This window comes from Elaeis guineensis, chromosome 9, assembly GCF_000442705.2.
Source record: "Elaeis guineensis isolate ETL-2024a chromosome 9, EG11, whole genome shotgun sequence".
Classification (NCBI taxonomy): domain Eukaryota; kingdom Viridiplantae; phylum Streptophyta; class Magnoliopsida; order Arecales; family Arecaceae; genus Elaeis; species Elaeis guineensis.
This window is the reverse complement of record NC_026001.2, coordinates 90,081,563-90,103,832: the sequence shown is the minus strand read 5'-3', so window position 1 is coordinate 90,103,832 and position 22,270 is coordinate 90,081,563. Positions and strand designations below refer to the sequence as shown.

The following is a 22,270-nucleotide window of genomic DNA, read 5'->3' as shown; positions in this document are numbered from 1 at the left end:
AATAGACATTTGGTAGTAGCAGCTGGATCTATAAAATAAATTTTTGATCAGAATTGACTCCAACGGAGATCTCCTAACACTCAAATCAGAAACTAGGAAATATATAGAAAATAACTTGTTATTAGGAGATAAATAATTACATCCTTGGAGAGTCCCTCTTAGCCCTCTATTTATAGGTGAGGATGAAAGTGGTGAGTATCGGGTTATTAGTTTTGTCTTATTAGATAAAATATATCTGTTACACCATATCTTATTTAAAGAGATATGTTGCCATCTCTTTTTCTTATCTGCTCAAAGCAAACTATCCTGCGGATATCAAAGCTTCTTTGATTTGATGTAAATCGAACAACTATATCACATATAGATCTTTCCTATTATGATTTGGTCCGATTGATCTTGAAAATACTTCGGATCAGTCGAGACTAAGGCCGTTAGAACTAAGGTCCCCCTCTCCTTAGTTTCAGCCAACGAATCAAATTTTCCATCCGTATCACTATCAAAAAAATGAAAAATTGAATATAAATTTATGTGTTACAAACTCTTAAATCTATCCAACTATTTATATTTCCCGTATACACATGGAGGCCAAGTTACTAGTCTCCTACCCTAATACGGAGTTTTTAATGCAAAAGTAGAAAAGCTACTTTTCCACAGCCTCCGAACGAGCTTGGGATTAATGCCAATAGTTTAGTCTCCTGCACTTTATTTGCGTTGGGGGTCGTAGAAAGGTTTGTCTTGGAATAAGTGGCAAACACAACAAGTTACTGATCCGATCAAACTCTTGTACTTCCATCTATACCAAATTAATTTGTACCTCAGATCCCACCTTGCAAGTTTAAACATCATATAACTTGGTTTTAACACTTCCCCTTAACCCCTCAATTATTAGAAAAATTGACCAATATAGAACCCTTCAAAAAAAAAATCAATATAATATTATAATTTATATAATTTTTAAATAATTTTATTATAATAAAATACCATATAATAATATAATATTGTAAAAGTTATGCATTATAATACTACAGGATATCACAACATTATTATATAATAATATTATAACATAGTGTTATAGTATAATTTTCTAATATATTATGTATTATATAATAATTTTATCATATTGTTGTATTACATAATAACATCAAAACAATATTTCTTATCTTCCACCACCATCCAAATATACAAATACAATAACTACAATCATTGCTTGGTATAATACTATGTTTCCCAAACAAAAATTAAAATTTATACTTGATCAGTATAAATTAATATCTTTGATAAATTCTTTTTTCCCAACACCTCGTAATGTAGCCCAATGCCCATTTAAACCAAAAGAAGTTGGCTCTTTTTTTCAGTTTATTTCTTAGGTTGCATTTGATAGTTAGCAATCTATCTAGATTACTGGCAATTTAAAATGGACCCATCAGATTAGTGTGTTTAATATACTTTTTAAGTGGCAGTCTAGATTGCCTCCCAGAAGGCAATCCAGATTATCTTAAAAAGATATGGCTATCCAGATTGCTATTTGTTTGAAAATATTATAAAAAAAATTTTATATAAAATTATTTTTTTAAAAAAATCACATAAAACCCACTCCTTCACCCTCTTCCCCCAGCAGGTCTCATTCTCCCCTTCTTTTCTGAACTCTCTTATATCCTCTCTACCCTCGATCGCCTTCCCTCCGCTCGTGCCTTTGTCATCTCCAGCTATGGCCCTCACTTCTATACTGGTATCGATCTCTCCTCTCTCGCCTCCATCATCATCACCCCTTCCTCCGATGACTTAGCTGTCCTCCCCTCCTCTCACCAAACGTATTTTAAAAATTTTGATTTAAATTTAAAAAATAAAATTAATTTTTTTATAGTAATTTAAAATTTAATAAAATTTTATGAAATATTTTAAAAATTTGATTTCATATTACTGATAATTTGATTGTGATACTAAATATGTCAATTAAAATTTTTAATAATTTTATTATAATATTACTTACTTGTACCCTATATAGTAATCAATATTATAAATAATTAAATAATAATAATTTATTTTAAAAGTAATTCATATTATCATTGAAGATTACGTAGTGATGCGTCAAACGCAGCTTTAGGTCTGTGCTTTTTCATGTTGCATAATCCTCACATCTCTCTCATGTTCGCTTCTCCTGATAAATACGACTGAGCCCTTCAACTGTGACCTAACGGCCCAACTCATAAGCGGCACCTACGTCACCACATGATACCACGAACCGCCCTCCGCCGCCTCGATGAGTCCGTCACGTCCAGCCACATGGAACATATTAATCTCGCTTAAGCTTAAAACCATCCGAACGGAAAAAAATTACAGCGAATCCCCTTAAACATTAAACTATTAAGGACTCCATCTTATCCAACCCTCCGATTCCGACCTTGAGATTCGAACTTTGACAGTTATAACTAAAATGACATTTTGAGAGGGAACTATGTGAAAAAGTAAAAGAAATGGGTCTGCGAGTCGCTAATCCAACACTAAACCCCCTCGAGACAACTCACGGCTCCACCAAACCCCGTCTCTTGTTTTCTCCGGCGTCTCCTTCCTCTCCTCCTCCTCCGGTTGTCGAAACCCTCGCTCGATCTATCGATCGATGGAGGCGGCGGCGCTGTCGCGCATCGGGCTCGCCGGACTGGCGGTGATGGGCCAAAACCTAGCCCTCAACGTCGCCGAGAAGGGCTTCCCGATCTCCGTCTACAACCGCACCGCCTCCAAGGTCGACGAGACCGTCGGCCGCGCGGCGGCGGAGGGCGGCCCCCCCCTCTCTGGCCACCACTCCCCCCGCGATTTCGTCCTCTCCATCGCTCGCCCTCGCTCCATCATCATCCTCGTCAAGGCCGGCGCCCCCGTCGACCAGACCATCGCCACCCTCTCCCAGTTCATGGACCCCGGTGACTCCATCATCGACGGCGGCAACGAGTGGTACGAGAACACCGAGCGCCGCCTCCGCGACGCCGCCGCCCGTGGCCTCCTCTACCTCGGCATGGGCGTCTCTGGCGGGGAGGACGGCGCCCGCCATGGCCCCTCCCTTATGCCCGGCGGCCACCTCCAGGCCTACCACAACGTCCAGGACGTCCTTGCCCGTGTTGCCGCCCAGGTCGACGACGGCCCCTGCGTCACCTTCGTTGGCAAGGGTGGCGCCGGCAACTTCGTCAAGATGGTCCACAACGGCATCGAGTACGGAGACATGCAGCTAATCTCCGAGGCCTACGACGTCCTCCGCACCGTCGGCAGCCTCTCGAACCACGAGCTCGCCGAGATCTTCGCCGAATGGAACCGCGGCGAGCTCGAGAGCTTCCTCATCGAGATTACGGCCGACATCTTCAGGGTTCCCGACGAGCACGACGAGGGCGAGCTGGTGGACAAGATCCTCGACAAAACCGGCATGAAGGGGACTGGGAAATGGACGGTCCAGCAGGCGGCGGAGCTCTCGGTCGCCGCCCCCACAATCGCCGCCTCCCTCGACTCCCGATACCTCAGTGGGCTCAAGGAGGAGAGGGAGGCCGCTGCGAGAGTTCTCGACCAGGCCGGGATCGGCGGCGAGGGCTTGGGACCGTCGCTGGGACGGGCGATCGACAAGAAGCGTCTGATAGACGATGTCCGGCAGGCTCTGTACGCCTCCAAGATCTGTAGCTATGCCCAAGGTATGAACTTGCTCCGGGCCAAGAGCGAGGAGAAGGGGTGGAACCTCAATCTCGGGGAGCTGGCGAGGATCTGGAAGGGGGGTTGCATCATAAGGGCCAGGTTTTTGGACAGGATAAAAAAGGCTTACGAGAGGAATCGGGGACTCGCAAACCTGATTGTGGACCCGGAGTTCGCAAGGGAGATGGTGCAGCGACAGGGTGCTTGGAGGAGGGTCGTGGGGCTGGCAATTGAGGCTGGAATCAGCACGCCGGGGATGTGCTCGAGCTTGGCATACTTCGACACATATCGCCGGGCTAGGCTGCCTGCAAACTTGGTGCAGGCGCAGAGAGACTACTTTGGGGCGCACACCTATGAACGTGTCGACCGCTCCGGGTCGTTCCACACTGAGTGGTCCAAGATTGCCAGGCAGAGCAAGGCCGGGGCAGGTGTCCTTAATTGAGGGCTTTGATGGTAATGCAGTGAATTGGAAGCAGGTTTTCTTGATATTGTTGTCTTTTCTGATTCCTACTTCCAGGTAGTTTTCTGCTTTTAATAAATGGTGCATCTATTTTGGAGGCCTGCCTGCAAAGAACAACTTTTTCCCATTACAGTTATTTAAACAATTGTTCTGGGAGTTATTGGTATCTGGTTGCTCAATTCATCTTCCTTTACAGTATACATGCAATGGTTTCAGTTTGCTCAATTGGTTTTCCTGTTATATATTTGTTGAATGTTCTGTTACTAGCCCCTTTTGGTCAGAATGCTCCTTATACAAGACCTAAGACATGCTAATGTTTGTTTTGCTTATAACTGTGTAAAATGATTGTATGGTCATATTCTGGAATGCCATTTTATTTGCAAAATTCTTAACTAGTTCTTGCATTATGTATGTTGAACTACGTTCCTATATTCTTATTTTACAAGAGATCTGTCTATGAGGATTTGATAACATCACTTAGTGTTTTTATTTGATAATGTAATCTGTACTACAAGGTGGTTGTTTGCTGCTCATTTGGATGGTAAGGGTGTAGACTTAGCACAATCAGGACTTAGTTTGAACGGTGTTTTAGGTTGAAATATGGGACATATGAACCAGTATCTGTTTGTGATGAATCTGGATTATAATAGATTTATTGTTTAGTTAGGATGAGCAGTTTGTGAACCAAATGTATCATCAACTATTGAGTGGAGACCATCTCTTGATCGCACTATCCAGTGGGATGCACATTGTTGTCCTTTTATTTCAACAAAAATCAAGTTCTTACTTTTAATAGTTTAATGATAATTTTTGTTAAAGGTTTTATCATCCACTTTTTACGGTGTCTATTGTCGGTGGATTGTGATGTGAGTTTGTGTTTATGATGTAATTATGCGGATAAGGGAATCCTTGAGTAGGATAAATGTTTTAATGTTCTACTAGCTTAGAACTCCGTGTGATGCACGGCATGTATTTATTTCTTCAAATAATATTTTTATAAATTAAAAATTGAATATAATATAAAAAAATATAGTAGATGATATCAAATAGCTTAGAGGTTATAATCCCATGTGATGCATGGGATGTAATTTTAGTAAAATAATATAATTATTTTAAATTTATTATGTTTTATTATTTTTATTTTTAATTATTTTTAAATTCTTCCATCTTTTTTTTTCTTTCTTTCTCGATCCTCTTCTTTAAAGGAAGATATATTTTAAAATTTTTTTATCTTTTTTATTTAAGATGAAAATGAATTGAATGAAAATCTGATCAATTATTGTATTTGAATCCATTTGAATATGAATAAAATTTGAATCTGTATCTAGTATCTATATCCATATTTATTATAATTATTTATCCATTACCACTAAGTGTCCTCTTTGAGCCCGACACCCATCGCCGACATGGTTACGTGCACGCCTGCCAACTCTGAATCGTCTGCAGCTCATCTGATTTCGCCATAGGCCACCATCCGAACATTACTGCCGAAGATGGCGAAGCCAAGAAGAACGCCTAAGTGTGCAGTCCGCGCAAACGGAGATTTCTCAATGGAGAAGCCTTTAGGCGCTGCGCATCGCCACATGTCCGATGACGGAGAGGGGCCAGGAGGCCGCCCTCCCCAAGGGCAAGCTCTGATCCAACGGCACCTGGATCATCTCCACCTCCCCTGCCCTCCTCTGCGTCCTCAAATCCCATGTCGTCGGATGCTAGCAACAAAGCAATGGGAGGTGGAGTTCTCCCGATTCTTCAACTTTCCGCGGCAGCCGTCCCTCCTGCCATCCAGCCTTTGACCCCTCTCCAAGGGCAAGCTTCGATCTAATGGCACTTGGATCACCTCTGCCTCCCCCACCCTCCTCTGTGTCCTCAAATCCCACGCCGCTGCTGTCCGACGATGGAGAGAAGGAGGCCGCCCCAGCTTCTGTTCCCCTCCTCCCTGGCTGAGGTTGCCATTGGGCTCGTATCCATCTCGACAATCACAACAGGGGCGGAAGGATCTCATCTACCATTGCAACGATCCTCTCAATTTCTCCCACCATAATGCAGCCCTGCCACCTTGTCCTCGCTGCCATCCATCTCCACAATCGCAACAGGGTCTCCTCTACCGTAGCAGCGATCTTCTCAATTTCTCCCATCGTAAACGTGTGTACAACCCAACACCATGACAATTCTTATCCACATGTCAAATGGAGAGGCACTAACATGGAAGCTCCATTTTATATTATATATATTAGATTAGATAATAATAACAATAAGCCAGAAAGGGAAATGACGGCCGTAATCTTACCAGGAGTTTCCGCAACTGGTTTTCTCGACTTTTGTCAGCTTTCAGAAGTGCCAGTGTCTCCCTCTACTATAAAAAGCCTTGGTGTCTCGTCGCTAAATTGCCCCTCCTGGTGACATACTTTAACGCCTCCATTGATGGTAATCTTCGTAATTCTTACCCAAAACCTAGTCATGGCTTCGAATATCAGTCACTGCAACGTTTGATCTGCTGCGTGTCACGAAGGCACATATCCACGTGTCAAATGGAGAGGTATTAATGCAGAAGCTCCGTTTTATATTATATATATTAGATTTCCAGCTGTAGTTTTTGTTGAATCTTATAAATCATTTGGTTTGAGCTTCAAAATTGTTTAGCTGTCCTTATATAGAGGGCCCCCAATATGATATTAGGACATCATATACGTGGAGAACTAGGAAAGGACAACCCAGGTCACCTAGTTTACTTAGTTTTACCCAATTTGGATCTTGGCAAAAAAAAAAAAAACACTGTTATTTATCCTCTTAGATTGTCCTTTAAAATCTTTATATTCTTTAAGTCTCTTGCTCTGCTCCATCACTCATTGTTGTCTTCTCATCATGAAGCATCAATTTCTCCACTTCTTTTTGGCTTTGAAGTTCAAAGGAAATTCATTTATAAATAGTTCAAACAGGTACATGTTGCAATTTGCCAAAACTTCCGGCAACTTCTATCTCATTTTTCAGCTCAGATACTGCTTAGAAACTTCAATAATCCTACAAAATTTGGTCATCAAGTTAGAACCCCCAAAGATCAGCAAATCTGTTCCTCTCCTGCATCTTTATCATTTTTGTGTGTGTGTGTGTGTGTGTGTGTGTGTGTGTGTGTGTGAAAGCAATCTGAGATACTTTGCCTAGATCAGAATCATTTTTGAAGCTTAATCAGTCTGTTGATTTCATTGTAATAGAAATAGTGTTGTAGTGTGGGTTCAAATATTTTGGAAGATTCTTACATAAATGTTTGCTCACACCGAATTATTGGTTCTTATACATGCCTTTGTGAATGATTTGCATATTAGTGATTATCCTGTCCGAAACTTAGGATTGCACGAGTTAACGTTCTTCTAATAGGTTTTATTAAATCAAAACATTGGAATAATTACTTTCTTTATTTAAATAATACACATATCACAGGGTACTATTTTTATTTTGCGAATGAAGGGATGAGATATGCAGAATGATAAGCTTTAGATTTCATTTATTATGCAGTTAAAAATCTGCATAAGACCTCTAAGTATGTAAATTATTTAAAGATCTTGCAAGATCATATCGAGGACATGCCAGGAGGTTATGCAAGGATGGTATTTTAATCATAAACTTGTTCATGGTCAAAACCATTGTGGGTGGCTTTACCAGATTCTTTGTATGTACTTCTGCATAGAGCCATCTACAAGTGCAAGTATATATGTTTTCATCGGGTGTTAACTAACATTCTGATTTATATATCTCTTTTTAGGCAATTCAATCATTTGTGGTTAATCTTTATGAAAGGCTCTAATTTTTACTGCTTCAAGTGACCCACGTAGAGCATCATTTGTTCGATATGATTTTGAGGAGCCTGTATGCAAGTTGTAGTATTTGGGATACTCAGGCCTTGGTGCTGATAAAGTGAGAAATAGGTTTTTAGAGGAGTAACTTGCCCTCCAATGTTTGGTAGCGGCGGGAAATCCAAAAAGAAAATTTTCAAGAGATGACACAATGTATAAATTTGCTTGCCAAGGTAGTATTTTTGAGAACAGAAACCAGATCTTGTTCCTTTTCTGGAATTTATATAAGATAACAACAACCTAACCCATGCCAAGCTACATCTAACACAACCAAATAATAATTTTTCAAAACTTTTTCCTGGACTTTTTTTTTTTAATTCTTGTTGGTTGCCAAAAAAGTGAAGAAAATATCCATTGTTTGGTACTGAAAAGAAAAGTCAGGAAGAGAAAACAAAGAGAAATAATGGGCCAAGAGTTTCTCCAACAATTGTAAAGTTTCTTCTTCTCCAAAGTTAGCAGTTTTGGAAAAAAATATTAACAAACAAGCAAATTGTTCGATATAACTTAACAAACTTTTAAGTTTTAACTATTTTCTCTGCAATTTTCTCAGTTTCTCAGTTCAAACATGAGAAATTTTCTAATTTATTTCTTTTCTTTTTTCTGCTGCTACTTTTCTTTTCTTTTTTATTTTTAAAATGATAGTCAAGCAGAGAATTTGTGCAATCGAATAGTAGAAAATTTTTATTTTTTCTTTTTCCATTAGATGAAAGTTTTATTTCTCTTTCACTTTCTAGTAGCTATAAAGGGCCTAAGAAATTAACAAATAATAGTGTATGGTTAGAGACTCCGGACAATGGTATACCATATCGGTCCAAACTGGTTGATACATCCCGTACCGTACCAGCAGAGAATTGGTTCGGTTCAGATTGGTTTTTCGAAAAATGGACTGAACCAGACCGAACCACCCAATACTGGACGGTTTGGTCCGATATGATGCGGTATAGTACTGGTTCGATCCAGTTCAACTAGTTTTTTTTTTTTTCTTTTGGCTATTGGGTGGGATTTTTTTGAATTTTTTATTGTCGGTATGGTCCAATGCGGTATGGTACCACCGTACTGTGTCGGTCGGTAACCGGCGTGGGTTCCAGTACCGTGTCCACGAACCTTGCTCCTGACACTTGGTCTGATCAAGATTCAAGCTTTGGGACTTAGTTTTGCAGGTGGAAAATGTTAGACACTTGTTCTTACTTAATGACTTTAGTCTCTACCTAGTGCTTAGAATTATTAGAGAGAAAGGATGCTAAGATAAGAAGAGTTGAGAGAAGAATGTAAGAAAAGAGGGAATTAAGAAATTCTTTTCAAATCTACAGCAGCCCAAATATCTTTCAAGATGCAAACCTTGACGTAGTATGTGCTTACCGTTAGATATAGGAGGTAGAATGAGGTGAGAGAGCTACAAGGATAAGATGAGGTGCTTTTGCATCCTACCTTTTAGTAAGGGATTTTCATGATGTTAGTGATGATGGAGAATAGTTCCTTTAGCTTTACGGTGATGGTGAAGATCATGACAGTCAAGTGGAGGATAGATTTGGTGTCGAAGGGCTGTCTCTGCTTACCTTTGGTCTTCACCCTTTAGTCATAAGGGGTGAGGGAAGCTATTTATAAAGAAGGAAAATTTTTATTTTTCCTCCTCCATGGTGAGATGACATATCAAATGTACAGGAGTGACTTGGGAGATTAAAATAGGGCCTATTAACAAAAACAAGCAATATGTATCATGCTTGAATCCGATAAAGGCTGATTTCTAATATGTTGAAACAAAGTATTGGAAGAGCATCTCATGTTCATAGTTGGCTTTTGGTTTTTCGGAATGGAATATCCTAATATGCATAACTACTTAGACACATTATGTTAAAAAAAAAATAAAACTAAAATAACATTTATTGAAGGTTAACAGTGTATGTGAAAGGAAAGTTCTTGTTCAAAAAAGAAACAAATGTAGGCAAGTCAATAAGAAGCATAATAAAATGGGAGAGGTTGGATGCCTCATTTTCTAATTGACACCATTAAGCAAAGTTCGCGGATTCGGTATCAGATTCTATGCCGGTTGCTGATCAGTACCATACCATATGGTACCGTACCGTACTAGATATAAAAAAATAAAAAAAATTCCACCCAACAGCACAAAAAAAATAAAAAAAAAATCGGGTTGAACCGACTCCGAACCGGACCAAACCGTTCGATATCGAGCAGTTCGGGCTGATACCATACCGAACCGATCGGTTCGATCTGGCTCAGATCATTTTTCGAAAATCCGGTTTGAACTGAACCAGTTCTCCACCAATATGGTATGGTACGGAGTGTACCAACTAGTTCGGACCGGTACAAAATACCATGCTATCAAGTACTAGAACAGTCTATTACCTAATAATTACATCATTCAGTCATAATAGTTGACACACCCTTTGATTATATGATGATGAAAGAATAAAATCAAAGGGCATGTTTGCACATTGTTTGATGATAAACAAATCCCCATGAAACAACAAGAAAAGAGGATTAAAAGTAAGCAGGTATATGTCCTCATTCTTATATTTCTCTAGCACAGAAAACCAAAGCCATCATGGTTCAGCTTATAGACACCCACATAATCAATCCACCTTTAGTTTGGGGCTTTGGGCTAACATTCCTTTGGTATCCTGGAAACATCCAGGAAGATTTATGCTGCACAACTTTTGAGAGATTGCAGGTGACAGATGGGTGGTCGAGGACCGCCTCGGCAAATGGCTTGAAGTTGATTTGCTATCTTAGCAAGGCCTTTCAGGTATCAACCACCCATGAAAAAGTTAATGAGGATTGAGGGGGGGCACAAAAATGCCAGGTACAATGGAACCTTCTCCATGCTTTGCAATGCACTCATCAAAATGAACAATAGCATGGTTTAAGTTCCAATACACAGATATGTGTCCTGCGGATATATAAGTTCAAGATATTTGTATAGTAAACCACAGGCATCATATCATCCAAGCGATGAGCAAGCATATGCTTCTTCCCTTCTATCTAATGAGATGCTGACCATCCTACAAGAGAATATTGTACTCCTGAAAAACCACAATCCACATTATACTATGTTGTGTCCGAGAGCTGGGGAGATTGACTGCCACACCCCTGGAAAACATGTTTGTAAAAAAATAAATAAAAAGAATGAGAAGCAATATTAATGACTACTAGAACTTTGACAATAATAATTTTGACAACAAGGGTACCAACTATCCAAGTTGGTAAAAGTCTCATGTCTTGTTACAGGGGACCTGGGTTTGTTCCTGCCCTCATTTTGATATTCAGCCTGGTTTCCATCCATCCTAGTTCTCAAAAATATTATCATAGTCATGACACTAGTACTAAAACAAGTGGTAAAGAATAATGCAATCTGTGACGAGATCATAACTGTAACAAGTATTACTAGTGAATCATCTAGGGATCAAAACTAGATGGAGTGATCTGCATTGCTTGTAGCTATCAGAGTGTGAGCCCATAGCTTAGCTTGAAAACATTCTCTTGTCAGGATGGTCAGCTAATATATGTTACAGAATGAACATACTGAACATATTGGCAGGCAAGGTGGAGAAGCATGTATCTGCTCGTTTCTCTAAGGGTAGGATGACTTTGAATTACTGGATGCATAGCAAGAAATAATCAAGAAAAATCGGCACTAAGGCCATTTGGCTATGGTGATGTTGACTGTGATGAGTGGTTTGTGGAATATGGAATTGGTTAATTCTATTTTTGGCAGGTAATTGTGGCCAGCATTGTCATTGTCTATTTTCATTGGTTGCACATTGTATTATGGTCATTATGTGATTTAGCATAAACTATGACATATCCTTATGGAATGCAAACTTCTGAAGATTCCTAGCTGATGCTTATGCTGAAATCTCTTTATTAGTTCTAGCCACTATTCTATTCTTTCTAAGTTCTTATGGTAGGATGTTGTTTCTGAATGTGTTCAAGGTGCTCGTTCTCATGGGAATTTGATTCTCTTTCTCTACTTTCCATATTGAAAGTTTAGTGTTTTGAGTGGCTCAAGCTCTTTCATCATATCCTTTGTCATTCGTTCTCAAAATCTCTTAGTAGGTGGTGGACATTTGCTGAAAAGTGTTTTAGACGTTTATAGGCACAATTATTGGAATTGTTTATTTTCTTTGAACCAGCATTGGTTTCTTGTCATTGGTTATTTTATGTCTTCTATGAGCTGACCTTATGGAATGCAAGCTTCTGAAGATTCTCTATTTGGTGCTTCTGCTGGGGGGTTTCTGTGTTGGCTTTAATGATCATCTTATTCTTTGCAAGTTCTTGTGGTCTTTTATGAGCAGGAGGCTGATAGAATTTATTCTATGTGTTTTTAAAGCATTCATTCTTGCAAGCCTTCTAATCTCTGTTCCTCTAGTTTATGTCGAAAATTGGACAGTTACAAGCCCTTTCTTCATAGCATATGTAAGCTTTCAATTTTCACTTGCAGAGGGTAGAGGGATGCTACTGTTTTTCATGTTCTCACAAGGCCAAACAATACTGAGGGTTTTGAAATGTCTCTGTATTGATCTTTTTGTTTGTTTTCTAGGATTTTGAAAGGAAATGATGCTGCTAGGATCCAAGGATTTAAAGGTTGATGCAATTTTTTGAGCTTCGACTATTTGGTGTTGAATGTGTGCTTACATTGCAAGTCCTGCATGATACTTGTACTATTTCAAGTGCAATTTGTCCCATTCATTTTTCTAGTTGTAACTATTGATCCCTTGTCCAACTTTTTTGGGCACCGATGAACAGCAATGCGGTTCAAGTAACATATTTACTAATTAGATTGTATTTATAGAATTGCAAGCCCTTGAACTGTGATTCTTGCGTAACTCCTCTTTTGTTCTTTTTTTTCTTTTTTTTTTTAATTTATTTACTCCTATTTTTTATTTCAAAGTTATGGCATGACTTGATAACATTATATATGTTTCTTAATGCCGAATCAACCTAGCATTTCTTCCCATTCTTTCTGTTATTCCTACTTCATTGAACATTTAACCTGAATCTCCTCAAGAACATCACTATCAGCAAGAAAGATTTTTCAGAATCATAACACACAATGATTTATTGAAAGCCTTAATGTTGTTGTGGATAAGTCAAGTTAGATTGTGGTGCAAGCTCTGGTTCTTTTGACTACTGTTACATCTCACGAGCAGAATGATCAGCTAATACACATTTCTCAGAAGCCATTGATTTCCATGCAACATTTACTACTATCTTGCTGTTGATAGAAACTTTAATACCTTTGATGATAGGTTATGAGAAATAGCTACAAAAATTGCTTAGGATGGTTGATTCAGGGAGCGGCCATGCGCCCCTTGATATATGAATGAGAAGTTTGCACCTTAAAGCTTCTCAACATGTCTCATTCCATCTTTTAATTTGTCTCTGCACCATCTCATAAAGACCAGAAAGTGTGTAATTAAAACAGAGCCCCAGCTCACCAAGCTTAGGTAGCGGAAGAGAATTCCATGCCGAACCACTTCCCATTGGCCATTAGCTCTTTTTGGTACTTGGTGCATCCCACCACTGTCTTGAAGCAGGTGGTTCTCTGTCTTCTGATATGGAAACCTCTGCAAGCTTCGATCCAGTGGCTTCAAGTTCTTCATTTCAGTTCTTCTGCAACTACTGTTTGATCCCAACTTCTCACTCAAAGTAGTATTTCGTGATTAATTAGAAGGATGGAGAAAGAGAATTTTCCATGAGACTCGAAAAGGGATTTAAATTTTTTATTTAGTGCATGTTTGGATATTTTTATAAAATTAGACTGAAAATTCTATAAGAATTAGATTTGTCGGCCCATCTAACTTGTTTTTCTAAAAATGTGTTCAAATCTAATTTAAATTTTACTCTTTAGAATAAATAAATAAAAGGATCCATGGAGGTTTTTTTTTTTTTTTCTATAATATTTGTGCTGTTGGTATAAGAATATGCTCAAATAGACAGCTCAATTCACAAATCTATACAATTACATTGAAAGAGGAGAAGCCAGGGCTCTCCCTACGTGCCATGTGTGTGCCATGTGTCGAGATCTTAACTTTCTACGGTGGATTTTTTTTTTTTGACAATATTTTTTTTTTTGCTTCAGATCCTTCCCAAGATCTCTTGAACCTTTTCGAACCCTCGCAGACATCTTTTTTCTTCTCGCTTTTCTTGCTGTCACCTTCCATCGGTCTCCACTATCGTCTTTCTCTTCATTGTCATCAGCGTCGGTCTTTTCCCTCAAATCTTCTTCAAATACTTTTTTTTCACAGATTTTCAAAAAAGAGAGATACTGACCTCCTTCCATTCTCTCGACGCCATCTCCCATCAATCTTCACCACCATCTTCTTTCTCATCATCATCCGCATCAGCCTTCCACTCCGACCTTTTTCAAGTGCTTTTCTTCTCCTAGATCTTTGAAAAAGAAAAAAGAAATTAATCAATTTATGCAGAAAAAAAATTTACCTTTTAATTTTTTCGACTTTTCTTTGTTTCCATTGATTTTTTTCTATTATTTTTTCTGATTTTTCCTCCTGGTTTCTATTTCCAGGAGTCTCAATCAGGTGGGTTTTTCTTTTTCCCAAGCAGTGGTGATTTTTTTTTTTTTTTTAATAGCTTTGAACCCTTCCCAAGCCCTCGTCTTACATGATTTTCAGTTCAATTTTATAAACAACAAGCCCTTACAAGGAATGATACACTAGAGTCTAGAGAAAGAGCAAGTAGTGAGTCTTTAATAATTTTACTGTATGAAGGATGATAAAACGGAGGAATAGCAACTACTAAATCTTATATAAATTTAGTGTCCATCATGATATGAGGATTTTTATAGTAGGGATTTTGATAAGTTTTCATATATCCTTGATGAAGATAATTTAGATACAGTTTTTTTCCCATATCACTGAAATATGTCGAGTTCCATGTTTCTACAGATACTCCATATGTTGGTATGAAATATTACTAACGAAAAATACCATAAAACCTTCTTATGCTAACGCGACGTGAGGTCTTGTGCAGTATTTATTATTTAATAGATAAGTTTAGTGTGGATTCCTTCAGAGAAAAATAATGTATTTATGTATAGGACCACACGTATTTAATGCATAAATCCCACCGGGTTTCACTTTTAAAATTTACATGACGGTATGGTTTAAATTTTACGTGAGTCATGGAGAGGAAATATATATATATATATATATTAAAATAAAGGTCCGAACTTCCGTTTGTCTCAAGACAATGTTTTTTTTTTTTTTTTTACTTCGAACCTTCCGCTTTGAGGTGGAGGTCGGTGGTGGCGATGGAGGCATGGACAAGATTGGGGACGTAAGAGCGGTCAAACGGATGCCTCTTCAATTAGACGTCGCCACCACCGCCGCAAGGGGAGTCGTGTAAGTGGGAGCATTGGGAGCTCCGATGCTACATTACCTCCTCCCTGGCCATCATCATCCCCGGTGTTGGCATAAACACCAAGCCCAACCTCACCCTTGAGACCTGCGCGCACTAGAAACCCCTCGAGCACCTCCAACAGCAACAGCAGGTCGCCTTCGATGAGTGATCGCCAGCCTCGATTGCCTCCCTCAATCGGTCCCCATAAGGTTTCACCTTCGTCCTCTCTCTATTTTCTTCTGTGATGATGGGAGTGATGGGGATTTAGGGTTAATAAAATCAAGGATCGTGTAATTTGATAGCGGAATTTGGATGGAACCGTTATTCTATCTTTGTGTCTTGAGAGAAAATTGTGTGTTTTTTCTTTTTTCCATATTTAAGATCTCTATATCCATCTCTGATTTCCGTATTTTATGCAGTTTTGTTGGTCGTTGGGGAAGATATATGCATCCCATTTATGTATGTTAGGCATCTCTGCTTCCACCAATATCTTTAGGATCTAACAAACAATGGTGCAAGTAGTGGAAATGGTGTTTTTCCAAAAGGATTGGATATGATTTCTCAGTGTGTTTGCAGTGTTGATAAGAGGAAAAATTGATTTGTTAGTTATGATGATAATGTTTAATACAGAGTTTCTGTATAACCATGGGTAGGATATTATATTGTATATACGTAAGTTGGGATGCTGCTGGAATTTGGGCTGGTGAGTGTGCAAGATTTCCATTCTAAACTTGAAAATAGTTTTACTTTCATAAATATATCTATTTGTTTCTTAATTTTTAGCATTTTATTAATTAAAATTTAAACTTAATAAGACTTTGATCTGCTTAAAGAATTGTGGTAGCTGGTAGGTTGAATTCTTCTTCGTACACATGTGCTTTGTATCAACCTCTAGGTAGGCGTGACTGATAAATATTTTCGAATTGAGGCCAAAAATCTGTCATGTAACATTGAAACGTAAGTAGGTCACTTGACTTTTTTGGCAAATCTTTTAAGGTCAGCTAAATGGATCCTTCTTTGGGAGCACCAATTCAACTTTTGAGCAAAGGCAAATGTCATTATTCTAGAACCAAAAGTCAAAATGAGATATATGTATTTAATAATTTATTATCCAAGTCATTTAACTTAATTGATAGTTAATTATATATATAAGATTATTGTAAAAATGCTAATAATAACCCATAATCCTTTTTAAAGAAATAGAAAAGAGATCCAAATCTTGGGTTAATGTGTTTCAGGTTGTTATGTAGAACATTCAAGTTTAGCGGTCACATATTCATTTACTTCACATTATATCTGTCCCCATTGAGTCCTTCACCATATATAAGCAACAGGCTCTGTCTAACACTGGATAGCCAACAGGCTTCGAAGATCAGATTATTCCTGGACAAACAAATCTGAAAGGTAACATATGCCATCCTACTATTCCAGGATGAACACTCGATCATACTCTGATAGATCGCATCCAGGAAAGAAGCTGGAAGGTAAGGATCACTGATCGCCCCCTAAGGACCTTATAGAAACAAAGGCAACAATATTCAGGGGAACAATAATACAAATCTTTCTTTTAATGATGATGTTATTACATATAATAGATGAACAGATTTAGTATTTAACAATATGGGGTGCAAATAGTACAATTATAGGAGCATACGTACACATGCTAGAAATGGCAGTGCTATCATTTATCTTATTCATATATGATGGCTACTTATGCTCACGTGGCAATTGATTTCTGATAATAAATTGATCGATGCTATACTCTAAATGAGTACTATCATAGTTATAGCCATCAATTTCAACCTATCTTGCATTCAAATTATTAGTCGTAACCAAAAAATGACATATTGATGGTACTATAATAAGAACATCGAGACTTAGGAATGAAATGGATTGGAAATGAATTGGCAATAAACTTAGGTATCGAATTTGTAGAGAAGGACATGATAAATGGATATGTCTAAGAAACAGACAATGAAATGCGATGCAATTGAAATCTAATAAAACTTTGTATTTGATGTTGTTTTAGTTGAAATCTAATGAATCTTTGTTACATTTTATTTGTGATATTGTTTGGTTTCTTTGATTTAATACTAGAATATTATCAATTATTTATTATAGAGTATGTTGTTCAAGTTTGTACAAGTTTTGAAAGTTTGTGCAAGTTTAAAACAATTAAACTATACTCATTTTTTTTTACTCTTAATGTCGGTAGCATATTATAAACATAGAGTCAGGCCCAGTAAATGACTCTATACTATATGGGCAAGCTAATCATCGATCATCGGCTATCTAGGATGGTTAGATATGTATTTATATTATTAATATCATATCAATAAATTATTTACATTGAATTAATTTTGATATATTGATTTTTCTTTTTCTTGTATTGGCAAAAGTCTAGCTTTCTCACTTGTTGACATAGAGAGCTGGCCTTACATTAGTCGACACTACTCGATATATGCATAGTGCCATTTCTGTGGCAGGCTGGATTTTATGGCCTAAGCCACGTTGATTTCATCCAACTAGATTGATATTTGATTACTACTTTCTAGAGTGATGGCATTCAAAAACTCATATATTTCACCTCTCGTATGGAGAGTGCACCATCATGTTGGAGGACGTTAGCATCCAGTTGGGTTTACTAGTTGACGGTCTTCCAATTATAGGTAGTACACACCATGATTGGCAGTAAGTTTGCTTAGAATTGTTAGGTATTATTCCACCACCGGATAAACTCAAGGGTTCACGGTTAAGTATGGTATACCTAGGAGAGTAGTTTAGTGAGTTATCTCCTAATGTAGATGATATAGCCATACAACATTATGCTAGAGCACATATTTTGCAGCTAATGGGAGGGTGTCTATTCATGAATAAATTAAATAACCTGATGTATATTATATTTTATCATTACTTGAGGATTTTGACTCTGCAGGATACTATAGTTGGGGTAGTACAAGTCTAGCTTGGTTGTATAGAGAACTATATAGGGCAAGTAGAAAAGATGTACATGATATTGCGGAACCTTTGATTCTATTGCAGTGTGTGGGCATAGGATAGGTTTCCATATATAGCTCCCAGTAAATTAGTCAACCTATCATAGATCTTATTATGGATTTGGTTGATTGAGATATATTGCTAAAGGATTCGTTAGCCATGAGGTAAATAATCAAAATTGAATACTAATTTTCATATCTAAGCATGTATGAATCATATGTGACTCACTTATCCTTTTAGATACATAGGTGGAGAGATGCTTTCTTGATAACACAAGTGTCCATCCATGTTCTAATGACGTATCTGTACCATCTCGATCATCAGAGAGCTGAGCATGCAAAAAAAGTATTTACATATATTATAATTATGTTCGGCATGAATTTATTTTAAATACTTACATCTTATCATGTTCATATAATGGTGACATGGTGACCGTATACTCCTAAGATCCTTGCAGAGCTATCAGATTATTGTTTTAATGGATAGGATATATGATGAAGCCAGATGCCATTTGTATGTTTTATGTCATAGAGTGGCACTATGCTCATAGAGTGATGCGCCAATTTGGGATCCGATAGTATATTCCACTTGATTGTGACATGGATGCTAAGTTGCATCAAATTGACCTTAGAGGACATTGGATCAAGACTGAAGCATCACTCATCACTACTTTGTTTAGTTGCAGGATAGTCAGCGAGATCAGGTTGTGGATGGTGTATTAGTTGATGGTACCATAGACATTTTATAACCCTTATATGCAGTGGTACCATCACATTTGTCGTATTGGTGCAATATTTGACTATCTGGTAAGAGTTTAGTTTTATTTCTTTATTCTTCTTAATGTTTATTATTATTTCTCATACTACTCATTATGTGCTTGTCTGTATCAAAGTGACAATCTAGCAAGAATTTATAATCTTACTCATCCAGACTCAATGTCTATATTCGGGCTTGTTATCTAGGAGATATGCATATTAATCCTCCATGCCATCGATGAGTATAGTCATATCTCCATGGGTGTCTATAGTCATGGCCTCGGCACATCAGACGACACTCCTTCACCTTTTCCACATCTGTCATCATCGGGAGCATCTCCTCCTACTTTGCACGGATGAGGTAGCTAACAATATACTGTCTCCCCATTTTTGATTCTAGAGTTCACTATATTCACTACATGCATGTCATCGGCCATATATATATATATATATATATATATATATATATATATATATATATATATATATATATATATATATATATATATATATATATATATATATATATATATGATCATATAAGCCAGTTCCAGTTCATTGAGGAGACTGCTGCATATTTTGAGTATGTGGCAGATGACATGAGTCATCAAGGAGTTTTATATCATGCAAGAAGCTATACAAGTGAGGAAGCTATACAGGAGGCTGTCACACAAATAAAACTACATATCAAGGAGCATGAGGGGCCTGGTGAAACTAAACCTATGCATCGTTAGAAGCAACCTGCATGGAAGAAGAGACGGCCATCATGTGGAACATGATTTTTTTGTTTTATTATATTTATATATCACATGGACATGATTTTTTTTTTAAAAATAAAGTTTACATTATTCTCTAAATTCATGATGTGTTGGTCATTATATTGTTGCTTCTAAAAATGGTAGAACATTAATGCAATGAATCTAAGATCAATCCAATTTCCCATGCAATGTTTAGGTGTTGAAAAGGACCAAATATTCATTCTTCACTGAAACAAATGAGGCATCAATTAAGAGGGTAAAAGCAAGTCTAATATATTGATCTTAGAATTAAAAATTATAACAAGTTGATACAGACCTAAGCAAATATAATGATGTTGTTTAGTTTAATATCCAAAAATACAATGATTTATTTGAACTAAGATTGCCTAAGAGCAATACAAATTGATATCTAGGACAAAGTCAGTAACCATGCGTCTGATCCAACTTGGCAACTTGGCTTAGTTCTACAAGTCCTGTAGGCCAACATCATGCATCAACTCAAAAAATCTAGCAGAAATGAATACATAATGGGTTTTCTCTCGCTTGTTCCTGCAAACTCATGGAATATATGAGCAGTGCTTGAACAACATTTAGTAGATGGTAATTCCTTCCCAAACATGATCGGTCGAATCAAACTTAGTTACAGACAAAGGCATGTAGTGTCAGTGTGCGATTATAGGAAAATCAATTTTCAAATAAAGCCATACTTCTTGGAAACCCAACCAACAAAAAATCTTGATCCATCACCACTGTGCCGTAGTAGACTGGATTGGAATGGGAGATAGTGGTGGTTGACTAATCAGATCGACTAGGCTCGACCGCCCATCTAGGTTTAAGGCGGTCGACTACCTCAAGGGGACTAGCCAATCAGATCATTTTGGAATGGGAGATAGTGACGGTCAATCGATCAGATCGATCCGGCTCGATCGCCTGTCTCAGTATAAGACAATCGATTGCCTCGGGAGGATCAATCGACCAACCTGATATGGTACGGATTAGATCGTCGATCGATCCATCTTAGGCAGTCGATCACTTTAAATCGAGGTGGGCGATTGAACCCGATCGATGTGGTCGATCAACTATCTAAGCCAATCGACTGCAATTCTATGCCGGCGATTGGGCTTTTTAATTTTTCTTATTTTTTTACTTTGGTGGTTGGGCTACCAAGTCTTTATCTTATCCTATCAATACCACAAAGCCTACAACTGGAAATATGGAGTGCACACATGCTAAGGTCAGTAAGTCAAGAAAGGATTTGGAGACATCTATTGATATGGTGGTTAAGAATAAATCCACATCCGATGGTTGGGATGGTGGAGATCTGAATTAGATAGCTTAAATAAGATATTATCTAGTGCTCCAGATGATATAAAAAATAAAGAGCCAGAAATATTCTCTATTTCAAAGGAATGGACATAGAAAAATGAGGTGGCAAGTAGTTCAGGTGATAGCACTTATATGGATGGAGGGAACCAAATATTGCAGGAACAATAGTCTAGTAATGAGAAACTAGCACTTGACATGGAAATGATATTACTTAAGCTAATGGAGCTATCTACTGATTGCCAGCATTTAAATTCATCACCAATCAACAGTCTAATATGATCGATCAGATTTTTTTGATTTTTATTATTTTTTATTTTTTTTGGTGGTTGAGTCTTCGAGTCTTCATCTTATCATATCAATACCATAGAGAACACAGCTGGAAATATGACGTGTACGTATGTTAAGGTCTATGAGTTGAAAATGGATTTGGAGTCATCAGTTGATATGGTGGTTGAGAATAAGTTCGCATCACATGGTTGAGATGGTGGAGATCTTAAACCAGATAGCTCAAGTAAGGCATCATCTGGTGATACAGAAAATAAAGAGCCAGAGATATTCTCTATTGTGGAAGAATGGGCACAAAAATGAGGTAGCAAGTGGTTCAAGTGCTAGCACTTATTTGGATGGAGGGAACCAAATATTTTAGGAATAATAGTTTGGTAACGAGAAACTAGCACCTGAAATGGAAATAGTATTACTTAAGCTATAGGAGCTGTCGACTGATCACCAATATTTAAATTCATCTATCAATGAATGCAATGCAGATAATATGATCACATATGGCTCTCCCTATACAAGTGCATGAGAATAATGTATAGGTGGAGCATCATAAAAATAATGTACATGTGCATGAGAATAATGGTGTTACTTGAAATACGATAGATTATAAGAAATCTCAAGTTCAAGATAAGTCTGGTCAAGATATCTGATTTCATTTGATAACTAGCTGAGTCATAAGAAAAAAAAGATTTGTTTACAATAAACCAAATTATATTACTCCAAAAATAAATAAAAAAAATAATGCATCATCGGGTGGAGCATCATATACTACAATCAAAAGCCAAAGCCTAATCATCCCCTAGA

At 37.7% G+C, this 22,270-nt stretch overlaps 1 protein-coding gene and 1 long non-coding RNA gene across 3 annotated transcripts; both read left to right on the top strand.

Annotated features, from left to right (window-relative positions):
• Positions 1-2,484: 2,484 nt before the first annotated feature.
• Positions 2,485-12,807, top strand: LOC105042133 (6-phosphogluconate dehydrogenase, decarboxylating 3, chloroplastic). The gene is made up of 2 exons (XM_010919233.4): positions 2,485-4,119; positions 12,533-12,807. The coding sequence occupies exon 1, from the start codon at positions 2,618-2,620 to the stop codon at positions 4,106-4,108; it is 1,491 nt and encodes a 496-aa protein (XP_010917535.1). The 5' UTR covers positions 2,485-2,617; the 3' UTR covers positions 4,109-4,119; positions 12,533-12,807.
• Positions 12,808-15,202: 2,395 nt separating this feature from the next.
• Positions 15,203-19,962, top strand: LOC105042132 (uncharacterized). Of its 2 annotated transcripts, none has more exons than XR_003800403.2 (4): positions 15,203-15,560; positions 19,034-19,154; positions 19,311-19,464; positions 19,698-19,962. It is a non-coding gene; the product is annotated as an uncharacterized lncRNA (long non-coding RNA). The 2 variants fall into 2 exon arrangements; XR_003800404.2 differs by having other exon boundaries at positions 19,028-19,154.
• Positions 19,963-22,270: the final 2,308 nt, after the last annotated feature.